We start from the raw sequence: 21,086 nt of genomic DNA on the forward strand, positions 1-21,086 counted from the left end.
TTTTTTTAAATCTTCATTGTCTGAGTTGCTTTCCTTTTACTGGCAGGCTTACAGAACTACAAAAGCCATGAAAACTCAATGCTAACTTAAAAGTGCAACCTCTGTTACTTTAATATTTTTATACTGAGTATCAAGGCATTGTTTACAGTCGATAATGAAATGGAGATGGGGCAGAAAACACACCTCTGAAAGACTTTCTACACAAAAGGATGAACACGTAGTTATTTGCACAAAGCATTAGAAAATACCGTGATATTTTATTATTAAAAATGCTGCTGAAAAGTTTATACATATGTGTCCAGCCATATATATCTTCTATCATTACTTAAGGCAAAAAAAACCAAAAAATTGCAAAACAATAACAGAAGAAACCATTGAACCCTGTGTGCCTCTTAAGGACAAGAATATAAGCCTGGGAAAGTACTTTTGTTTTTCCTTTACAGTTTCAAAGTATATTTTGATATCATTATTATAGAATTCTATGAAGACCCTATAAATCTGTTCCCTCTATAAATCATACATCAGTCCAGATGTATCAAATTATTAAATCAACTTGATTGTAATTACTTTTAAAAGCTAAAATCATTCACCGACAGGAACTTTTTTTACCCAAATGTCACAAGCCTGACACAGTACTGTACATATTGCTAGCAGAAAACAATTGGAAGTACTAAACAAATACTGTAATTCACATTACAAACATACCCAACTGATTATGATGCCAAGCACCATTACCTTTTTTTTTTTTACTTTTTTTTTTCTTTTTACTTTTTTTTAAAACCTTTTTTTAGAAGTTATAAACTGCTGCATCTCAGCTGAGGCATTACATAGCTGGTGGAAATGGCCTGGTATAGAGTCAGCATTAATATATAATGTGATGGATCAGTGAAAAAAAACAAAACAATTTTCCTTTTCCTACTAGTTGTACTTTGGGGTTGCTGCTTCATCACATTCCAACCTGAGCTCCCAGGTCAGATTTATAGCACATTTACTGCAGATAAAGGATTATATCAGCCACATGTTGCATTTTTATCATGTCATAAACTTTTTATTTCTTTCCTTCAGAATTTGCTTTACTGCCTGCTACAACAAAGAGTTGTGCAGATGAATAGACCTCAGTGAATCACCTTGTCTTTGATTTTAGTTGTAGGGGTGACTATTTCAAAGTTTTTTATTAGAAAACAAAACGTGTAGAAAACAAGAAGAGGTACAAGGCATCTTGTGTTAATCATTATGGGACATATGATATCAATGCAGTTTATTTGTGAATTAATAATAGAAAATACATCTGGGATAGTCACGTTCAAGTGCAGACCAATTTGTTCAAAGATCTTTGGTTACTATCTCTCAATGATGGAGTAAATTTCAAAGACAAAATATAAAACAATCTTCATCTGCAAAAACTATTTTCTGGGTTTTCACATTCAAATCAGTTTGAATCAAACTGCAAAGTTACTTTGATTGCTCTGTTTGGCCCCTGTTTTTTCTAGTGAAGGAAAGGCAGAAGGGAACAACCAGCTAATAATTTTGTCTTTTCTGAGAGTGATGCTCTCTGGGATTTTCAGTTTTATTCAAATGCAGAACAGCTGAGGATTTCTCTGCTTCTCTCTCCAAATGCTCACTGACTGTGGGACTGAGTGCAATGAATCAGCAAATAAGAATTTTCTGACAGGTACACTCTCAAGCGCAAAACAAGATACTGGGCTGATAAGTTCTTTACACACTCCTCACTCTGAACGGTTTGGAAATTAGCCAGCCAACCAACCCTGCATTTCCCAACTTTCAAATTGTAGTTTTATTTTGTTTAGCAATGCTGAGGAGGTGCTTTCTCAGCTGAGATTCTACTGCAACTGCTGGTGAGTATAGAGCTAGTTTTCCTTGAAGAAGGCTGACCAAAACACAGGCTTTCATTGCTTTTGTCAGGGCACAACACTCTTCCTAATGTATCACAAAAACCAAGAACTACAAACTGGACTCCAAATATATATTATTGGATGCTTCTTGGTTCAGTTCAACAAGCTTAAAATAGTAATTCTTTTCTTTTGTGTTTTTTCTCCTTGTTTTCCAATCCATTGCTGTGTTTGAATTTAACAAAGGCTAAGACAAAATTAAATTATAGAAAAAATGTTTCAGAAAAGAACAACAATCTCCTATGAATACTTTAACATGCACTAGTGTAACCTGTAAGAGAAAATACGCAGGTCACACAGACAACTGTATCCTCTGCATGACACCATGGCCTCATATAAATGAAACATGTTAGAAAAAACTCATGGTTTTTGTTAACCACTAGTAATTAAGAAGAAATTCCTCCTTTGGTCTTGGAGGAAACAGAGGTCATATGACTAATGTATATACACATAGGTCACAATCGAATGCACAATCTTTCTAAAAGCTCTTTTCAAACTGAAAACATCAATAAAAGCTGCTTCTTTTTTTGTTTGTTTTTAAACTCACAGCTATGTACATTTTTACAAAGTTTCTTTAAATATAGTTCAGGCTGGCAAGTCATCTCTTTGCACAGAACTATACGTATTTTACTGCATAGTCAGTCCTCCTCTTTTTTTTTTTTCATTTTTGTTTTTAATAATAAAATTCTATTTTCCCCATCTGAATTACAGCTTCATATGCTGGGTAAAAGCCCATGGTGATGTCTTTGTTTTATCAACGGCCATGGTATGGCACATAAAGAATCTTTTTTTATAATTTTATTTATTTAAAAAAAACCAAAACAAAACACCTGTACAGTCACTGGCTCTGTGTTCCAGAAGACTCTGCTTTGCTTGTTACACTTACAACACCATTTTAAATTACTTCTTCTGGCCTCAACTTTCAATCAAAGTGGCTGAGATCTTAAAGCAGTATTGTAACAGCAATGTACACTTTTCACATTTCACAGGGTTTGTAGTTGATCTTTAACATCAGTGAGTTTCTGTGGGAAGGATCAGTAAGAAAATAATGACTGTCCTTCTCTTTTACTTATTTTTACTTTAGATTTTGACAAGGTGTTCAACGGATGGTATATAACTTTTTCCTCTTCTTTTTTTTTCTTTTTTTTTTCTTTTTTCTTTCTTCCAAGTGGCTTGTGAGGGTAGATGGGGAAGGGCTGAGCTATACCCTAGTAGTCGAATGTCCATGGGGCAAATTTGTACTGTTTTGTCCTCCACTGAAAGTGTTGAAAGTATGCAAAGGCTGCATTCCTGTTAATGTATTTGGAATCATGGTTATGGTGTTGGGTGTCATTAGCGGGATGTCATCTGGGGACCTTCTCAAAGTGAGTGTGTAGTCAGGAGGACAGGTGAGTCTCAGGGTGTCGTGGGCCTGCAGCGATTCACACTCGTGGTCATGTTCTAGCTGCTTCATCTGCAAGGACATGATCTCCTCATTCTGTATGTGTGCTATGTCGTTGGTGGTGTTCCTCTGGGGGCTGGGGCGCCTGTGCGTCTCATGACGCCGCTTGTCCTTCTTGTAATATAATGCAGCAAAAGCTAAAATATTGAGGAACAGCAAGGAGGCCCCCACAGCAATGGTGACGCTCAGCTCTGTGGAGTAATCCCTTTTGTTTTCTATCAGAACTGTGGTATCCTCTGGAGCTGTTTTATGGGTGTCTTTCGAATGTTTGGGATTGTTGGCAGGCGTCATTGCAGGGCGTTTGGTGGCTGGCCATAATTTCCCAGGAGAACGTCGGGTCACGTACGGAAACGAGGTCATGTCAGGAGGGGGCACTTTAGTTGTTGTGGAAACATACTGAAATATTTCATTCAGGTTGTGAAGGTGTGGGACGAGCTCCAACCAGAAAGCAACTTTGGTTGCTCGATAGTGATCACGAACTCGGGGTTTCAGGCCAATATGTAAATAAAGTTGGTCTTTAGGATTGTATTTGGACCAGGCCACTTCTTCAAAGCGGTTGGGTTTTGTGTGGATGAACTTTGTGTCCTGTGGAACAGGCTGATTTGGATCTCTACAAAAAATGAAAACAGACAATATTACAGTCATTAGCCTACCTAAAACCAAACAAAACCAAACAAACACAAAACCCTCTCAATCTTACAGTCAACAGTTTATCCAATATTGACAGTAACCTAAAAGCAGAATATAAAAACATTCCCTAACTGAAGAACAGCTGTTAATAAATAATCAAAAGAAAATTACTTACTGTGCAGGGCATCTCAGATACTACAATATTTTTTTTGACATGAAAATGCAGAAGTCAGTGTTTCAGTTACCAAAAGGTCATCTGAAGTTCTGTGATTGAATACCATTCTCCAAGGAGTGCGTCTTAGAGACATACCACCTTAGAGAAGTACCAACTACCTCTTTCCATAGTAAATGAGAAGGTTCAAGCTTTCTCCAGGTTTGACACTAACTTTTCCATTTTAGGTACCACTACTTCCACTGCTGTAAGTAGTAAATATGGGCATCTAAGCCCCATAGCAATAGTGGAAGTCCTTCTGAACACACAGAATTATACTTGCTACACATATTACAAGGGAGAAAAACCTCTTCAAAACAGGTTTTTGTAGTAGCAGGGCTAATACATGAACCTGGGAACCATTTCTGGTTGTTTTCTTTTAGTAAGCTTTTAGTCCTCCTGCATTTAAATATCTGCTTAGGGGAAAAAACACCTTTACACTACCTTTGTGCCACAAATCTTTCCATCATTTCCACTAGCAAATGACTATTTGAACGTTCCATTTGATCATTGCTACAAAGGACTGTGTTTGGTGGCCAAAGGACAATGGGCTTTAACTGAGATGAGAAATATTAGCTGAGATCAACCAGTTTTAAAGTACTTCAGCAGTAGTAAGAAAAGAGTAGTACACAAGTCAGAGATAATTTCAAAATTGGTAAACCATTTTTTTTTTCTTACATGTTCAGAATAAAGACAAACCAATGCCAGAAAGAGCATTTAGATGTGGTTAATGTATGCATATCCTTATTATTTTATATGAAATAAATAGCATGAAAAAATACAGACAGTTAAAATTACTTTTACAAGACTAAGTTTAATAGTATGTTGCACATTAACTTGAATCATCTTTTCTAGCAATGATTGCTTTCTGTGGCTTTGTGATGTATTATACTGAGAGTACATTCTTTATTTCCTGTGTATTACTCAGAACTTTCCATTCTCCTTGTTATTCATTTATATGCATTGCCTTATTTCCTGTGAAAACAATTCTAATGTTTTCTTCCAATCTAGAGTTATGTATATTCTGGGAATACCAAACCATATCCTTACAGATTTTAAAGCATTTTTTTCTTTTTCCATTTTCAAAAGCCCCTGAATCTAATAGCCTACTTTAGCATTCCTTTGCTGTACATAAAGAGCTATTTCTTAGTTCTTAAATGAGACAAGTAATTTGACTTTAATAATCCTATGATTCCTGCATTTTTGTTTTACTTGGAAGAAGGTATCTTCTTTTTTGAGAGAAAAGAAGAATTATTTTTCTATATAGTTTTGGTATTTTGGCTTACTTATGCTTGTGGTTTTAGTGTTTGGAGTTTTTTAGGGTAGTTTAGTGTGCTGATATTTTTTTTTTAAATTGAAATAGATCTCATCCTTCCCATTTCCATAATATTTAAAGAATACAAACTAGGGGTTCTGAAATGTTACCCTCCCTTCCTTCCTTCCTTCCTTCCTTCCTTCCTTCCTTCCTTCCTTCCTTCCTTCCTTCCTTCCTTCCTTCCTTCCTTCCTTCCTTCCTTCCTTCCTTCCTTCCTTCCTTCCTTCCTTCCTTCCTTCCTTCCTTCCGCCACTTCCTTCCTTCCGCCACTTCCTTCCTTCCGCCACTTCCTTCCTTCCGCCACTTCCTTCCGCCACTTCCTTTTTCTCCCTCCTCCCCTGCTTCTCTCTTTCAACAGTTTGCCAAATTTTGTTCGTTCAGGAAAAAAAAGATTTATTAATCAATAATTAGAAATAAATAATTCATTGGTAATTTTTCTTCCCAGTTCAAACTAAAGAAGTAATATTCCCTTCCAAGCTGTACAGAAACAGATGAATGCGGCTGCTTTGAGGGATTCTAACATGCACTGAAGGAAATAAAACAATTTTTTTTTGTCATTAAAGAGCAGACTGAAAGAGCTGGAAAATCTAAACACAAAAATATTGGCCCATTTCAATATAGCTACTTTGAAAAACTTTGGGGTTCAAAATATAAATTCTAAAGCAAATAAAAAATCAACAAGGTTATCTAAATGCAAAACATTTCTCTTCTCAGAAACTCAAAATACTGCAAGATTTCTGGCACACAGTCTTGTGTCTTCCCCCTGCTGTTCTGATTCACATCCCAAAAGACTCTGGGAATGGTCCTAGAGAGAACTGATTCCTTAAGTTAGCTCTGGTAAACAAGTTGCAGTTGATACACAGTATAGCAGATGAAGAAGCTGAGAACTCACTTTAAAAAGCAGCCAGGCTGAACATGCACTTTTAAAATTTTTAATGGTCCTAAAAAATTATTATTATCCTCATAGCTGATGATTATTTTAGTAAATAACATTTTTTAAAATTAGCATTCTCACTATGGTCCCTTCCAACCTTACTCATTTTGTATCCTGTGACTCCTTTTCCCTACAAAAAAGCCTGAAAAACAAGTAAATATCAGCCTCCTTTTTCCTCTCTGCCATCCTCTACTTCCATCTGTCATTTTTAACTATATTTATTGGGAGCAGCCAATTATGCTGCCGCCTCCTCCAAACACAAGAGAGAAAATAACATTACATGAGTCTGAGCTTGTATTTGAATATTTGTTTACATGGCTCTGTGTGGGTATGAAGTTGTCCATTGAAACACAAAACAGAAAAAAACCAACTATCCCTACAGAAAAGTAATTTCTTTGCTGAGGATATCAGAGCTCTGCCATTGATATCAACTCTAGGGCTGATCACTTCAAAAAGAAATAAAATTGTTTGAATAGTCTCTCTGGATTTGGAAGATAGATTTCTAAATTATTTTGGGGTTTTTTACAAGAAACAGGAATAACTAAGTTCAGTCCTAAATAAAGGATCTTAATAATGGCCTTGGATCTTGGTTTTATAGACTAATGATCATTTGCCAAAAATATTCAGTAGATATAAACAAGAGAAGTTTTTACTTCCCTTGGCCATCCTGCTATGAGCCCTGCAGAAAATTCATGAAGTTACAACTTACAACTTGTTTTTTTCCTGGGGTAGTTGGGCATCTTATCCTACTATAAACCATTTTCCTGTTTTATTGGTAGGCATAAAACATAGATGTACAGACAACCATTTCTCCTATCAAATCATCTGTTCAACAAAATTCTTGATCTGTTACTTTAATTTCAAATTTTCCCTTGCCTTTTCAGACTCTCACAATTCTTTTGTGCTTCTAGATGTTCTTGAGGCTCAAGTGTGTAATTTCATAACAAAGACTGCCAGGAAACCTTCCCTTAAAAATCCACTGCAATCATGATGATAACAGTGTAATCTGAACAATATATTTCCAGTTCTGAGCTTCTTACAGTATTGGCTCTCATAGGGAGGAGATTTCTTGTTTCCCCATTTGTCAGTGGGTAGGGAGGCTTTTTCTTTTCTTCATCTGACTACTATAACAAGATTGATGATTATTGTTATTTATTTTGCTATCTCATTACTTATTTTTACCACCTTTAGAATTCAAACACCTTATTTATCAAAACACGTCCCCATCATGAAATGCCTGAATTTTTTTTCCATATGACAGAAGACCATATCTTCTCTAAGGTATATTTTTGTTAATGTGCAGAATAATCCCATTTCACCTGTTGCCTTCTCCCTCCCACTTTCAGTCTGCACTAATTTTGCACATCTTAAGATGTTTTTGTATATTGTCATTCAATTCACACCTCACGAGCTAGAGATGTTAAGTCAAAACAGAAGTTTTTTCTCAGGTGATATGAAGTAAATATGCTGGCAATGGATGTTGTCTGAAGAGCAACACACACTTCTGCTCACAAGGTAGATTAGTAGCTGACCTGGAGGGTAAATGAAGGAACTGGGTATTTCATATCTGGTTATATTTTCATGGGAAGAATAGTGAATTAAGAAGTTTACTCATATCCCAAATTCCTTATAAGATGGGAAAACACCATTTGTGTTCTAACTACTTCTGCCACAGCATTGACTATCACTCAGGAACTGTTACATTCATGCATTTGAAATGTTTTAAATTTTGTGTTCTTCTCTGTCTTCACTGGAGAGCAAAATGTCTTCACAGCTACATAATCTTTGTCTCCAACTCTCTAGAAGGCCCCTAGATACTTTATTTTCTTTCAGTAGTACTCTCTTCTCTGCATGATAAAAAAAAAAATGGAAGAGAGAGGAAAAACTGGCTTTTCTTAATTGTTCTGCTAATTCTTTTAATGCTGTCACAATACTAATAATGCCACAGATGCTCCTGCTTAAAGGACTGGTACATAGGCATGTTTTCCCTTACCTCCTCTCCTCAATTATCACCAGGTCCCACTGTTGCCATGCTCCCTGTCAGCTAAGGACTAACATTTAAGGACTCCTTATAAGAGCTAAGGAACACAAACCATAACTACACTGTATTGTTTGACTAACACAGATTTACCATTGGAGACAGTTATTTCTTCAGATGAAAACATCAAAAAGAAATGCAACAGCCTCATAAAAGAGTTGCCTGAGAATTGATTTGAAACTACACTTTAATAACTGCAAGTTTAATCAGGTCTTCTATTACAGAACCAAACTGCATACAAAACACAGACATTCTTAATAACTCAGATTTGTGCTTCGGAATCAATTGTACCTAAATAATTCTGAAGTATTTACCTGAAATACAAAGAAAAGAAGGATCTATCCTCTAGACCTTTCTTTCCCAATACCAACACAGGTAGAGCTGGATGAACGGGAGAAAAAAGTAGAGTACTGTAATTCCTCAAACCAGGGCAATTTTTAGAAACCTAGTAGATGTTTCTAATGAGAGTATGGCTTTGTATCTACTGTGTGAAACTTCAAATGCTTCACAAAAGCATAGCTGGCAGAGTATCTATGAAGGACTGGCACACCACCCTTCATGTTGTTCACTCCTCCCCACTGATGTGTCTGCAATGGAGGAAACATGGTCCTGAGAAACAGAACTTGGCCTATAAAATTACCATTACAGTTAGGGTGGCACCACTGGCAGCAGACTGAAGCTCCAAGTGCATCTCTTAACGAAGCTCTCACATATAATTCTGTGCATTGAGGAATTCAAAATTGTATTTTCATGTCATTTTTGTATCCCAAACGTAGTATCTCAAACTTACTCTGTAATAAATTGTTTTCCTATTTCTAAGGCATGTTGGAAACACAGTTTTGAAAAGGCCAAATGAAAAGCTCCTAATAATAATAATCACCATCATTTAAAAAAAAGAGTCATAGGTAGAGGATTAGCAAAATGCAGCTTCCAAGCATTCATTTTAAGCACAAACTATTTGCCATTAAACACTTTAATTGTCACCTCCTATTTGCTAGCTTCAATAACCAACTTCCAAGTTAAACACAATAAAAGCACTGTGCCCGTGTTGTGTCTTTCACCTACTGATTTTACAAGATTGACCTGCCCTGCAAACCCAGCCTTGGCAGCAGGCCCATTAAACAGTGTGTGCTCTTTAGCAACGGATGGCCTGTCATTAAAAGCCTAGCAAAGTCCATCTGAATGATGCCCCACCTGAGCCATAATTTTACAATAGGTACCTGAATGCAGCCTCTGTGGGAGAGTCATAGAGATTGGTAAAGTCTCAAACACATTAAAAATAAATAAATATATCTGCAGTTCTAATGTTCAAAGCTTCCCTACAGTTATATGCGAAATAATAAAATCTTTCAGTTCATGTGTTACCATGGGTACAAATACCAAGCAAGACAAGTACTATCATAATAAGGATGGGAAATTATCAATTAAATATAGGGTGGGGAAAAAAAACAAAGCAGAGCCCCCTGCAATGCAGTTTTGAACTTAAGAGCTGAAGGACCTGAATGGGTACAGAGATTCCAGATTGCAAGTGAGTGAGCAGAGTGGAGAACAGTTACCCCAGAGATCACATTGCTCTAGGCTTGAGGTGCTACAACCTTTGCCTTTCTGTTTGAGGAACCAGAGGTGCAGAACAAATGTAATCTTAAAATATTATTTGCCTCCAAGTATTCTCAGGTACAATGCAGAACAATTAATCATTGTTCACCCAAACAAAGAAAAGACCCCATCAAGGTAATCTGCATTGTGTTGCTCTTTTCCTTTCCTTTGAAAACTGAAATTTTACAGCTAGAGGCCATTTCTAATGATACATCTTTCAGACTGCCTGTCAGGGAGTGAGTCTGTAATAGGATATATACCCCATTCCTATCTCATCAGCAATGGGGAAGTTTCAGAAATTACTAATGGCCCTCCCAAAGCACCTGTTTTTGCCTTTGGGTATAGTATGACGATGGCTTTATAACCAGAGAACTGGGTATAGACTGCTGAAATTAGTTTTCAAGTAGCAACAGCTGGAAAGTGCTTTAAATTATGAGTAATGGTGGCAGCTGGGACTGTGAGAAGCTCCGGTCAGCCTCAAAATCTGCTTAAATACAACTTCTTAATATACAGGGAATAGTAATAAAGTAATTGTAAACAATAGTGAGACCATGGAGATCTTTCATCTCCATAATAATTCCAATGAGTATATTTGTAAGGATCTGAAGTCCTCTATGTATACATAGCATTTCATCTACCAAAATAAAGACAAACTGATGGTATCATCATCTCTGAGCATGTGGTACAGCCATCAGGCAGCATTGTCTGTCCATAAATCAAGATTTCATCACAAAGTTTGCCCATCCCAGTACTGATAACTTTTTGCTACCAAACACATCTAAGTATTACACAGTTAATTTATTTTTGTTGCTGAACTCCAGGGTTTCTGCATGCTTTTGTACCTGTTTGTCTGATATGCAGTAAAACAAAGGATTTTTTTTTTTCCTTGTGCACTGACCTGAAGCTTTTGATTGGTTTTTACTCAATTTATGCTTGAGGTTCCTGTTAAGACTGCAAAATCTCTCTCTCCACCACCATTTAGATTCATGGAAGGCTACAAGGGCAGCTAAAGCCTCTGAGTGTTTCACAATAGGCATCAGAGTTTTTCTTATATAGCTGCCCACTGTTCACTGCAGTGCAGTAAAGCTGCAGTTTCCAGAGCCCAATCCTGCCATTAAACATTCAGTGGGAAGATTTACAGCCCCTTTGCGACACAAGTATCTTTGTTTTAATTCAGTACTGAAGACTCAAGGTTAACAAAAAAAGCCCTTGCCACTGAAATAAAACACTTCAATACTGTTAAAAGGAATGTTATAGGAAGAGAACAGAATTTATTAATATTGCTCACAGATTAAGCTGCTTTGAGGGTTATTTCCTTGGTGTTTACAACTCTATTTCATCAAAATATTGATGTCTTTATTTTGTTTTGTAAGCAGAATAAATTTAATTTTTTAACTTTCTAGAAGCAAAATTTACATCTGAGTCTCTTCTTCATTCCAGTCAAGTATTTATTATTGCCATTACAGCCCTCAGAGGGAAAAAAATTTCCAGTGTCTGCCTTTCTGTTCTAATTCCTCCCTGAGTCCTCATCCCTGTGAAGGTCGCTGAAAAACAAGAACTTCCTTTCTTTTGTAGCAGATAAGTGCTATCTGCCTGACAGTTCTTTCTTCAAGTAGCAGACATGTTACCTCTGATTTTTCAGTATCTTAGTGAACCACCTTTTCTCTGAGACATGCTTTTTGTCTTAGTAATTGTCCTATTTTTTGAACCAAAAATACAATGTGTTATTATTCTCATTGAGCTACTGAAAGAATATAGTTTGAGGGAACACACTAATTAAAAATCTATTAAATATTAATAAGCCTCATTTACCTCCTATCTTAACACAAATATTTCTATACAACTACTTCAAAATCAGATTTTGAGGCCACTGGAATGGGATACTGACTATTTTAGAAGTATGCTATCAACAAAATGAATGCTATGGGGTCACACTTACCCGGTTTTGGCAAAGTTAGTCCAGTATGTCATAACCACTGCACTAAGCATGACATCATTCTTGGAAAAGTTGCAGTTGAACAGTTCTGTGGGACCAATCATTGGAATCCCAAACACATAAGGGACTTCATCGCCATGAGCTGAATCAGCCCAGCTGGGTTTCATTTCACTTTGGCAATGGTGATAAAATGCATAGAAATATGTTGGAGATCCATACTGGGCATGCAGGTCAGCCGTGGCAACAGCCGGAGCAACCCATTGGTGGTCTGTAAAAAGAGCAACCAGGGTCTTCCGTCTTGTTTCGGGATTTTCTTTGTCTGCCCAGTCAGTGTACATGAATTTAATGGTCTCTCGCAGTGTGTCCTTCCCTTCTGGATAACCATATAGATTGTCCACAAAATTGGAGACAGAAAAATCAAAATCATTGGGAGAAACACCGTCTTCATTGTCTACAATGCCATCCACAAATTTCAAACCTTCCCCTTGATTCACGCCCAGCATTATGTCATAGTTAAGGAATTCCCCTTGCTCCATTAGAATCTGAGGGTCATCTGGAATCACGTCTCCATCTATCACAGGCCCAAAGGCAATGTGGTACGTGGCTGGAGTGATAGTCTGTTGAATGAGTTCTTTGTAATTCTTATTCCGAAGACATTCAACCAAATCAGTGGTATCCAGCATGTCGCAGCCCACTTTATCTGCCAATATCCGAGTGTACTTGGCAGGCTGATAGTTCACTGCCCAGCTGGACAGGGCTGTTCCACTCTGTATGATTGCCTTTTGGAACAAACCTGCAGGTGCAAATCATTTAAATACAGATCCAATTAGATATTAAAAATATATATATATATATATATATTTAAAAAATGAAAAGTATTTCCTACTAAAGAAACAAAGCTTTGATTATAGAATCCCTAAAGGATGCATACAATGAAATTTTGAATAAATTTCCATAGATCCTACTCACTGCTCCCTTTTTATGCTATGTAGAATAGGCTACTAATTAAAATCTGCCATGTGTTTGATCCTCACACACAAAAAGCATGAAGGTTTCAGGTTACCGTTTCAAGAACAAAGCTCATTCCTGTACTGCAGTTTTCTTGAGTCTTTGATGCAAGTCCTCTGGCTTTACCACATTGGCAGTCCTGTGAAAATTTCTTTGAAGGACTGGCAGCTAAAGGCAATCATATGCACTTTGCCATGTAAATGACACTCATAAATGCGCCTTTCAGTAGTTTAAAGGTCAAATGAAAATTACACGTTCTCATTTCCTTCACGAAAGCCATGCATCATACTAACTTGAAAAAAATCTGCTGTATTTAAAGCAATTTCATATGTTTGAATCTTCTATTCTGACATTTCTTATTTACCATTTAATTTTTAAATTGCTATTGTGTGTATATGTTAGCACTGCCTATATGTTGAATTGTGTGTGTGTGTTTTTGTGTGTGTGTGTGTGTGTGTGTGTGTGTGTGTGTAACCCTGCTTATATGTTGAATTTAAATACATTTAAATTGTTTTGCAAGAGAGTAACATGATATTCAATGGTTCTTTCTGAGTTGTTTTACATACACTAATATAAAAAAAAATTAAAACCCAACCTGAAGAGCGTCTTTGCTTAAAGCATTAAAAGGCAAGGGGAGCTTACTGGTGAATCTGCCCCATCTGTGGGTTTTTTTTTTTTTTTTCTGCTAAGATCACTCAAATGGCCTATTTTATACTTAAACTGTAATACTTGGGTGTCTTCTGCACGTGGTTTCTACCACCATGTTCTCTAAATGCGAAAGACAGTAAAAGCGAGAAAAGCATGTAGGGTTTTTGTCAATATACCTTTAAGGATTATGACTGGATTCAAACACTAAAAAAAATTTCAATTATTTAATCAGTTAAGTTTTTCATGGTTCCATCTGCTTGATTTTGGCATGGATTGCTCAACAGTTATTCACTGAAATTTTATTTGTATGAATAGACTGAATTGTCAAGCATAACTATGTATTTCAAAATTAGGAGTGTTTTCCAGACTCCCTGCTAAAACTTCTGGCTACAGCTTATCTGTTACATATTCTGTCTGTTTTATTGTGATAGAAATGGCATGGATTAATAAATACAGTAGATATTGTGGTGCTGTCTTTTATCAAGTCTTTGTAGATTTGATCTTTTCACCAGGAATATTTATAGTTCAGTACCGGTGCTGTACATTCTTGAAGTTTGGGTTTGGGTTTTTTTGGAGGGTGAGGTGCTGAGGGTAGAAATCCCACAGCTCACTTACCAAAATCTGCAGAACACTCTGTGGGATCACACAGTACTTGTGAGGAGTTAAACGCAGTTTTTAATAAGGCTTAGTTTTATTTTTACTAAGTAAGGAAAGCATCCACATATATGTTGGAAGTGCAGCCAAGAGTGTACAAAAAATCAGAAAGGTCATTGCTCTTTTCAATTTTAATTAGGGCAAATTCTTTGATAGAAGAGCCAGTGGAATCTGTTGATAAAGCTAGAAAAAGTATATTGCCTATGGCATTTGTTGCATGAGATTTATGTTGTAATAGCATTTCGTTTTCCTTATAAACATATTTATGTTGACTAATACAAATCCAGAATTCTATCTAGTAGGTATTTTACAAAAACTACAGACCTCATGTAATTCTAATTCAGCCTATCTCATTTGGCACTTTCACTACATTTTAACATTAAAAAAAAAAACAAAAAACAAAAAAAAAAAAAAAACCAAAACAAAACAAAAAAAAAACAAACCACTTTGCCTGGAGGATTGTTACCTTCTGAATAGTGGGAGAGTGTCAGGAGACTGACACAGGAAGCTCCTGCCCCAGATCCAAAAATAGTTACTCTCTTCGGGTCTCCTCCAAAAGATCCAATATTTTCTTCAATCCAACGTAAAGCTTGGATTTGGTCAAGCAATCCATAATTGCCTTTTGCAGCTTGGTCCCCAGTACTTAAAAAACCTATAAGGCAAAACCCCATAATTTTAGTTCACCAGATACAGTTAGCTACAGGGTATCTACATATTCACAACACATCTTCCCATCTTTTCATCTTCTGTACTTTTTTTTCTTCTTTTTAAAGGTCACAGTCCTAGTTAAATGTCTCCTGAGCAAGCAGAGAAACTCATTTTGTATGCTGTTTTGCTTGAGTTTGTTTTTCCCTACTTCAGAGATCCCATTTATGAAGAATCACTGTTTCTTTATTGAAATATTTCTGAAACAATGCAACAATACAGAAAGACAATTTTAAACATTTTATAACTGGATGTGAATCGGGTACAAAATCTTAGGAAATCATTTTTGGTCAAAGATGTGAGATAGCTAGTCTATGACTGAGAACAACACTCATTAATTTAACATGCATTAATTTAAATATTTCTTACCAAAGTTGTCCTTAATTACATAGCTCTTTAAATTTCTGTACTTGTGATATGGATAAATGTACTCCGAAATAGAAAAAAGAAGTAAATAGAAAAAATAACATGAAAAAGTCTAGGAAAAAAAAAATTACACTTCAATTTCACATAGGATATTTATTAGGAAGATAGCAGGTAAATCCATGGCAATATAGCCTTTGGTGGGAAGATTTTATCTGAACAAATCAGGTCTTGTCTTTCTCTTTGGAAATTGCAGGAAAACCTGTGCTGCTGTTTTTTATTCCTGTACTGTGGTTATCAGATTTTAGAAAAAAAGCATGGCATGTTTGCTGCTTGTCTTGCAACTGAGAACAAAATGACCATAAGATCAGGACTAAGATTAATTTTGTTGTTTTGAAACCAGCTAAGGTGAAACACTGCAGTTATCCCCGCTGCCTGTCATTCACAGTTAAGACCTTGTGCTGTGTCCAAATTACCACACTGAGCCGTGTACTCACAGTCCTCTCTTTAACTCCCATAGACCTTTTCCTGTTAGACAACTGCAAAGTCAGAAGTCTACTAGAAATACCTTACAGCATATGGAAGTTTTCAGATGGACATTACTGATTTTGGCACCAGTGACAGCTGTCAAAGACAAAACAAGGACATTGCTTGGCAGGTTTTTTCCAGCTAATTATCAGTTGAGAAAGATTTGCAGGGGGGCCCAGGACACAGGAGATCTATGGTCTGGTGCAGTTGGAAATGAAAGAGTCTGTTATCATAAACCATGTGAGCCTGCTGTAACAAGACCATGTGAGCCTGCTGTAACAAGACCCCCATGCTCCTGGCTGGTAGGTGAGTCTTAGGTCCCTAGAGGAAAAAAGACTTTGGAGTACATTTACCAGGCTTTGGTAAAGGGGAACAGATCTCTTTGCACTGTCTGTAATAATTTTTTTGTTTATAGGAAAAATGAAAATACACATGAAGGAAGGTATTCACATAATGGAGGAAGCAGAACACAAATCATATCCATATTGCTAAATAACATGATAAAGCTTTTTCATTTAAAAAGTCTCTACTAATGGAAAGCACAGACATAAGAATGGCAGTAACCTTTTTTTTTCTTCTATGCAAATGGAGAAAAAATAAAGACTCAATCCATAATTGTTTCAATTTTTTTTTTAACAGATGTGTTTTTCTCTTTTTTCACACACCTTTATTATCTTTATAAGCCTGTCAAAGAAAGAATAACCCACTTGCTGGCTTTGTTGCTGTAGCTCACTGCAATATTCTATAATACTCTATAATTAAGGCTTTATTCAATCAGAACTATGACATCCATTGGATAAAGAGACAGTTGTAACCTTTAAAGAAGGATGGTAATTAATATTCAGAGCCGAAATCTGTTTTAGTTCTACTAGCAGCATCAAACTAAAGCTGTTTGAACTTCTTAATTCTGAATTCTTACCAAATGTTCTAAAAGGTGAACTTGGTAAAACTGCAGTCAATGAATATCTAATGTTCAAAAGATGAAGATTTTTTTGTTGTTGTTTCCACAGTTGTCTGCTGATTCTCATTAATTGCAAGAACAAATTTTCTTAATTTAAAAACTAATCACCATGGCAAAGAGTCAGCCCTACATTACACAAACTGAATTCATAAATGTGTCTTTTCTTGCCAAGGATATATTTTCTTTCATGCTCTGAGTACCAGATCAAAATATTTTTTCAAAGCTATTTGAAGAAATTCAGGCAAATAGTAACTATTTGTCCAGAAATACACAACACTAAGGGTTTTTTGGCTTTTTTCTATATTACTTCAGTGAAGAGAAAAAAATGTTTCTTTAAACTGAAGTTCCTGAAATAACTGTTATTTTTCTCTGACTCTATGAAGGAAAGCAATAAAGAAAACTTCTTTCATTTTAAACTACTAGATAGAAATCATCAAGGAGAAAAAGATTGCAAATGGAAATTGCTGGGAATTTTCCTTTTCTACAACCTTTAAAAATGCATGTACTCAAAGGCTACATGCTGTCACTTGCACTGTTTTGATAACACAGTCAATACACAAAGCTACACACAAGGCTTCTTTAGATCCCACTTAAACAAAAAGAAATCCCTAGCTCCATCTTTATGGTTGGTTTTCCCATATGCTACAGATATCTTACTGAGATGCTAAGCCCCAACATAGTAGTGGTGATATTTCCCCATTACTAGTAAAAGGTTATGCAGAGACCCACTAGGACAAGTAGAAGAAAAAAAAAATCCATAAAATCCACCCAAAGAGTTTAATTTTGTTCATCTCCAGCCTTGTCTAGTGGTTGGAGGCCATGCCTACACATCCCTAGTACGGCTGGCAGACCTTCCAGAGTCAGTCTAAAGAGAACGGGTGGACGCCTGTCCACTGCACACATTTCATGTCCTTTATTTTACCTTGACCAAGCTATTGCCTGGCCCATGGGCTGAATGAATGACTTCTCATGGACAGAGTGCATAAGGGGCAGGACATCTTCCAGCTGAGGCTCACCTGGAAGGGCCCAAGCTGTAACAAACTCTCTGCAATGGGAAACAATTTGCAAGGAGTGGTGACAGTACTGAGGTTTTTCTGTGGAAATACATTCTTGATCTGAATTAAAATGGTCAGGATAAAACCCAAATTTTCCCAACCACAGAACTTCAATTTAACATGCAGAGCTTTAGTAAAAAAGAAAGGCAATGGAGAAAACCCCCTAAACACCATGATGTTAAAGATCGTAAATTATGATCTGAGAGCTCTGATTTCACCCTTAGAGATAGATAAATAAAATCACCAAGATAACTGCAATCTTTCAGTAATTTTCATTTTAAAATTTATATGACCTACTTTCTCATTCTTTTTAAATTATTTAAAAAAATAAATTACACAGCTTCCCTTTGACACTTTGCACATGGTAATACCCAATATTGCATCACTGCAGGATAAGTCCATTCTTTATCTTCCTGTTTTGGCCCCATGGCCTAATACATATCAAATCAATTTCATAACTGTCTGAAAGCCTAAATATCAACTGTGAATATTCCTCTGCTAGTTTGTGCCTTTACTCCTCTCTCTCCCTCCCTTCTAACTCCCAAGTTGGGGAACTGTTTCCCTGTGGAAAAAGATGAAGTTACCTTGGTGAAAGCTGGTATTATATTACAGACTCAAAATAGCATCAAAACTTACAAATACATTTTGGTACTGGTAAACTGCACTGACTCTCAAATTTAAATAAAATAAGAAATTCAAACAATTGTATTTGATTTTTTTTCTATTTAAGAAGGGAAAATATAAATAATGAAAAATTAAACTTGATTCTATCATGAATTTTACTAGGTACTACAATCAATTCTAAAAGTATATCTTGAAATGAAACATACTTTTGTTTGTAAATGAAGTATTTTTTCTTCTACTTCTGCCCTTCACATGTTTTCTTAAACACAAAATGTTTAATTTCTGAGACACAGCCCTCAGACAAAAAATAATGCCAAACTTAGTAAGAAACATTAAACAGCCAAGATGTCGCATCAAGAAATTAATCACCAGGAAATATGTAGAAAATCAACATATTAGTGCATTTTTATCTATTTAAGTCCTCTTTTTTAAGCCTCTGCTGCATTTTCTGAGTTCACATTTCTTTTGTATTTATGCCTTTTCATGACTGCTGTCCAATAGCCTGCTGCAGTTTGTTTGTTGGGAGACATACAAAGATTGATTTGCACAGAAACTGATCAGAACTATGACATAAGCAATATAAATAAGATACTGGAGACTGTGCTTGGGAGTACAGTCATGTCTTTTTTGTTTACATTTGTGAAATACCAGAGTAGGGCCTTTTCAAAGCAAATGGCAAGCATGCAGCAGAGCCCTCATATTTTCTAATAGATTTTGTATGTACCTATCATATTTACTACTGTAAAAGTGGACCAGTTCAAATGCCAAGTAAAATTCACTGGGGATTATTGAGAACACAGAGACTGCTGTTGGTTCAGGAAGACCCTGAAATAGAAATAGTTGGAAAGTAGAGAAGCATTAGAGGGAATTTTCATATAAGTTTGTCCTACGCTTGCCCTTCCCTAACCATTCCCAAACATCCCCAATAGTTTTAGGAGGCAGGATGCTTGGCTGGATGATATCTTGGTTGGAGTCAATATAACCATATATTTTTGGTTTTTTTGACTCTGTGTCCATTAACAGTACGATGTAAGCATTACTAAAAAGCTGGAGGGATGCAAGATAGAGCGATGGTGTCCTTGGCACAGGTTTAGCAGAAAAAAAACCAAACTCCTGCAGCATGACAGGCCTATGCAAAGCTGAGAAAGCATCATGGCTGCACCTGAAATTTCTACCTAGAGACTAAAACAAAGGAGAGGACTCTCGACTGGTCATGTATGGATCTGTGCAGAAATAATGTTACACAGAGACTTCTTCATCCTGAAAACAAAACAACAATGCCTTTCCTCCAGTTGCAAATCGGTTTGAAATTCACAGGTGCTGTGCCAAAACACATGTTTTAATATTCAGAAGCTTAAGAAGTAGGATAGAGTGTGATTCTGAAGCAGTGGTCACAAAAGGGAATTTCTGCATGCTATGGCTATTTACCATATCCGGCCACAAATAACATTCCTTTAAATTTTAACTCAGATTATGGTAAGTGAAGAGAAACAAGCAGTGAAGATAATCCAGTTTACAGTTTTTATATGAGTGTATAGATTATGTTAAAATATAAAGGTCATTGGTGCTTTTAATTCAATTTTCTAGCTTGGACTTAAAAAAACCCAGTCTCTTCTGATTCTGCCTTGATGGATTCTTCTCAATCACTTCTATTGGGAAGGTAAAACATGTGTTTGTTTAGAAAGATCATCTCGTTACTACATGCAGTACAAAAGAATAGGTCAGAGATGGTGAGGTGAGACTATTATTTGTTTCAATATTGATTCAGTACAGAAACTTAAAATCTATTTTTTTGCAATTCAGGGAAACATCTAATCTGAAATATATAAAAGTCTTTTGAAAATGTTCTGGATAATAAATGTGCATAAGAACACTTAGCAGCAAAAGAATGAGAAAAGACAACAGGATACATTTTAACAAGATTTAAAACCTACTTTTATGCATATTTCCAAACAGTGAAAAGCTTCTTAACATAAATTTATCAGAATACCAGGGAGAGAAACAGTTTCTTTCAGTCAAGCCATTATGATATTCTACGATGAAATGTTTTTAAGGAATCTAATTTAAATTAGTACATTAAACTGCTCTTAAATTTGCCTCGTTCATTGCAAAATGTTCTGAAGTTATTGTGCAATGAGGTTAGGCCAATGAATGTTTCTTAAAATATTAGAGATTTAAGATATTCACACCATTCAATTCTATTGTTATTCATGATGAGTAGCACATAACTCTATAGGAATTGTCACTGAAGAAGCTTTTGCCAGTCATTAAGAATATAGATATTTTTTAAACTATGGTAATTAACAATGACAGCATCAAACATTTCAGAACACATTCACTGATCTACTGTCTTCTTACCCACCATTTAACCAAATATTCACAAGTTAAACCTGCCATTACATAAAATACAATCAATAAAATAGCAGGTTCAGTAAAAAAGATTACTGTTGAATACATTCTTAACAGCTTGATCAACAGCAAGTTATACCAAGCTAAAATCAATTAATTGCTCTGGGAATGTTATTGCCA

The 21,086-nt window shown here is 36.0% G+C and overlaps 1 protein-coding gene across 1 annotated transcript in view; it reads right to left on the minus strand.

The window, feature by feature from the left end:
• Window positions 1-237: 237 nt before the first annotated feature.
• Window positions 238-21,086, minus strand: part of NLGN4X (neuroligin 4 X-linked) — a 162,984-nt gene continuing 142,135 nt past the window's right edge. Inside the window, exons 5-7 of the mRNA XM_059839713.1 lie at window positions 14,788-14,973; window positions 12,015-12,804; window positions 238-3,961 (exon numbers count right to left, since the gene is read on the minus strand). Of these exons, the coding sequence (XP_059695696.1) occupies window positions 3,112-3,961; window positions 12,015-12,804; window positions 14,788-14,973 (1,826 nt within the window). The 3' untranslated portion in view covers window positions 238-3,111. The remainder of the gene's footprint in view (window positions 3,962-12,014; window positions 12,805-14,787; window positions 14,974-21,086) is intronic.

This window comes from Haemorhous mexicanus, chromosome 2 (assembly GCF_027477595.1).
Source record: "Haemorhous mexicanus isolate bHaeMex1 chromosome 2, bHaeMex1.pri, whole genome shotgun sequence".
Classification (NCBI taxonomy): Eukaryota; Metazoa; Chordata; class Aves; order Passeriformes; family Fringillidae; genus Haemorhous; species Haemorhous mexicanus.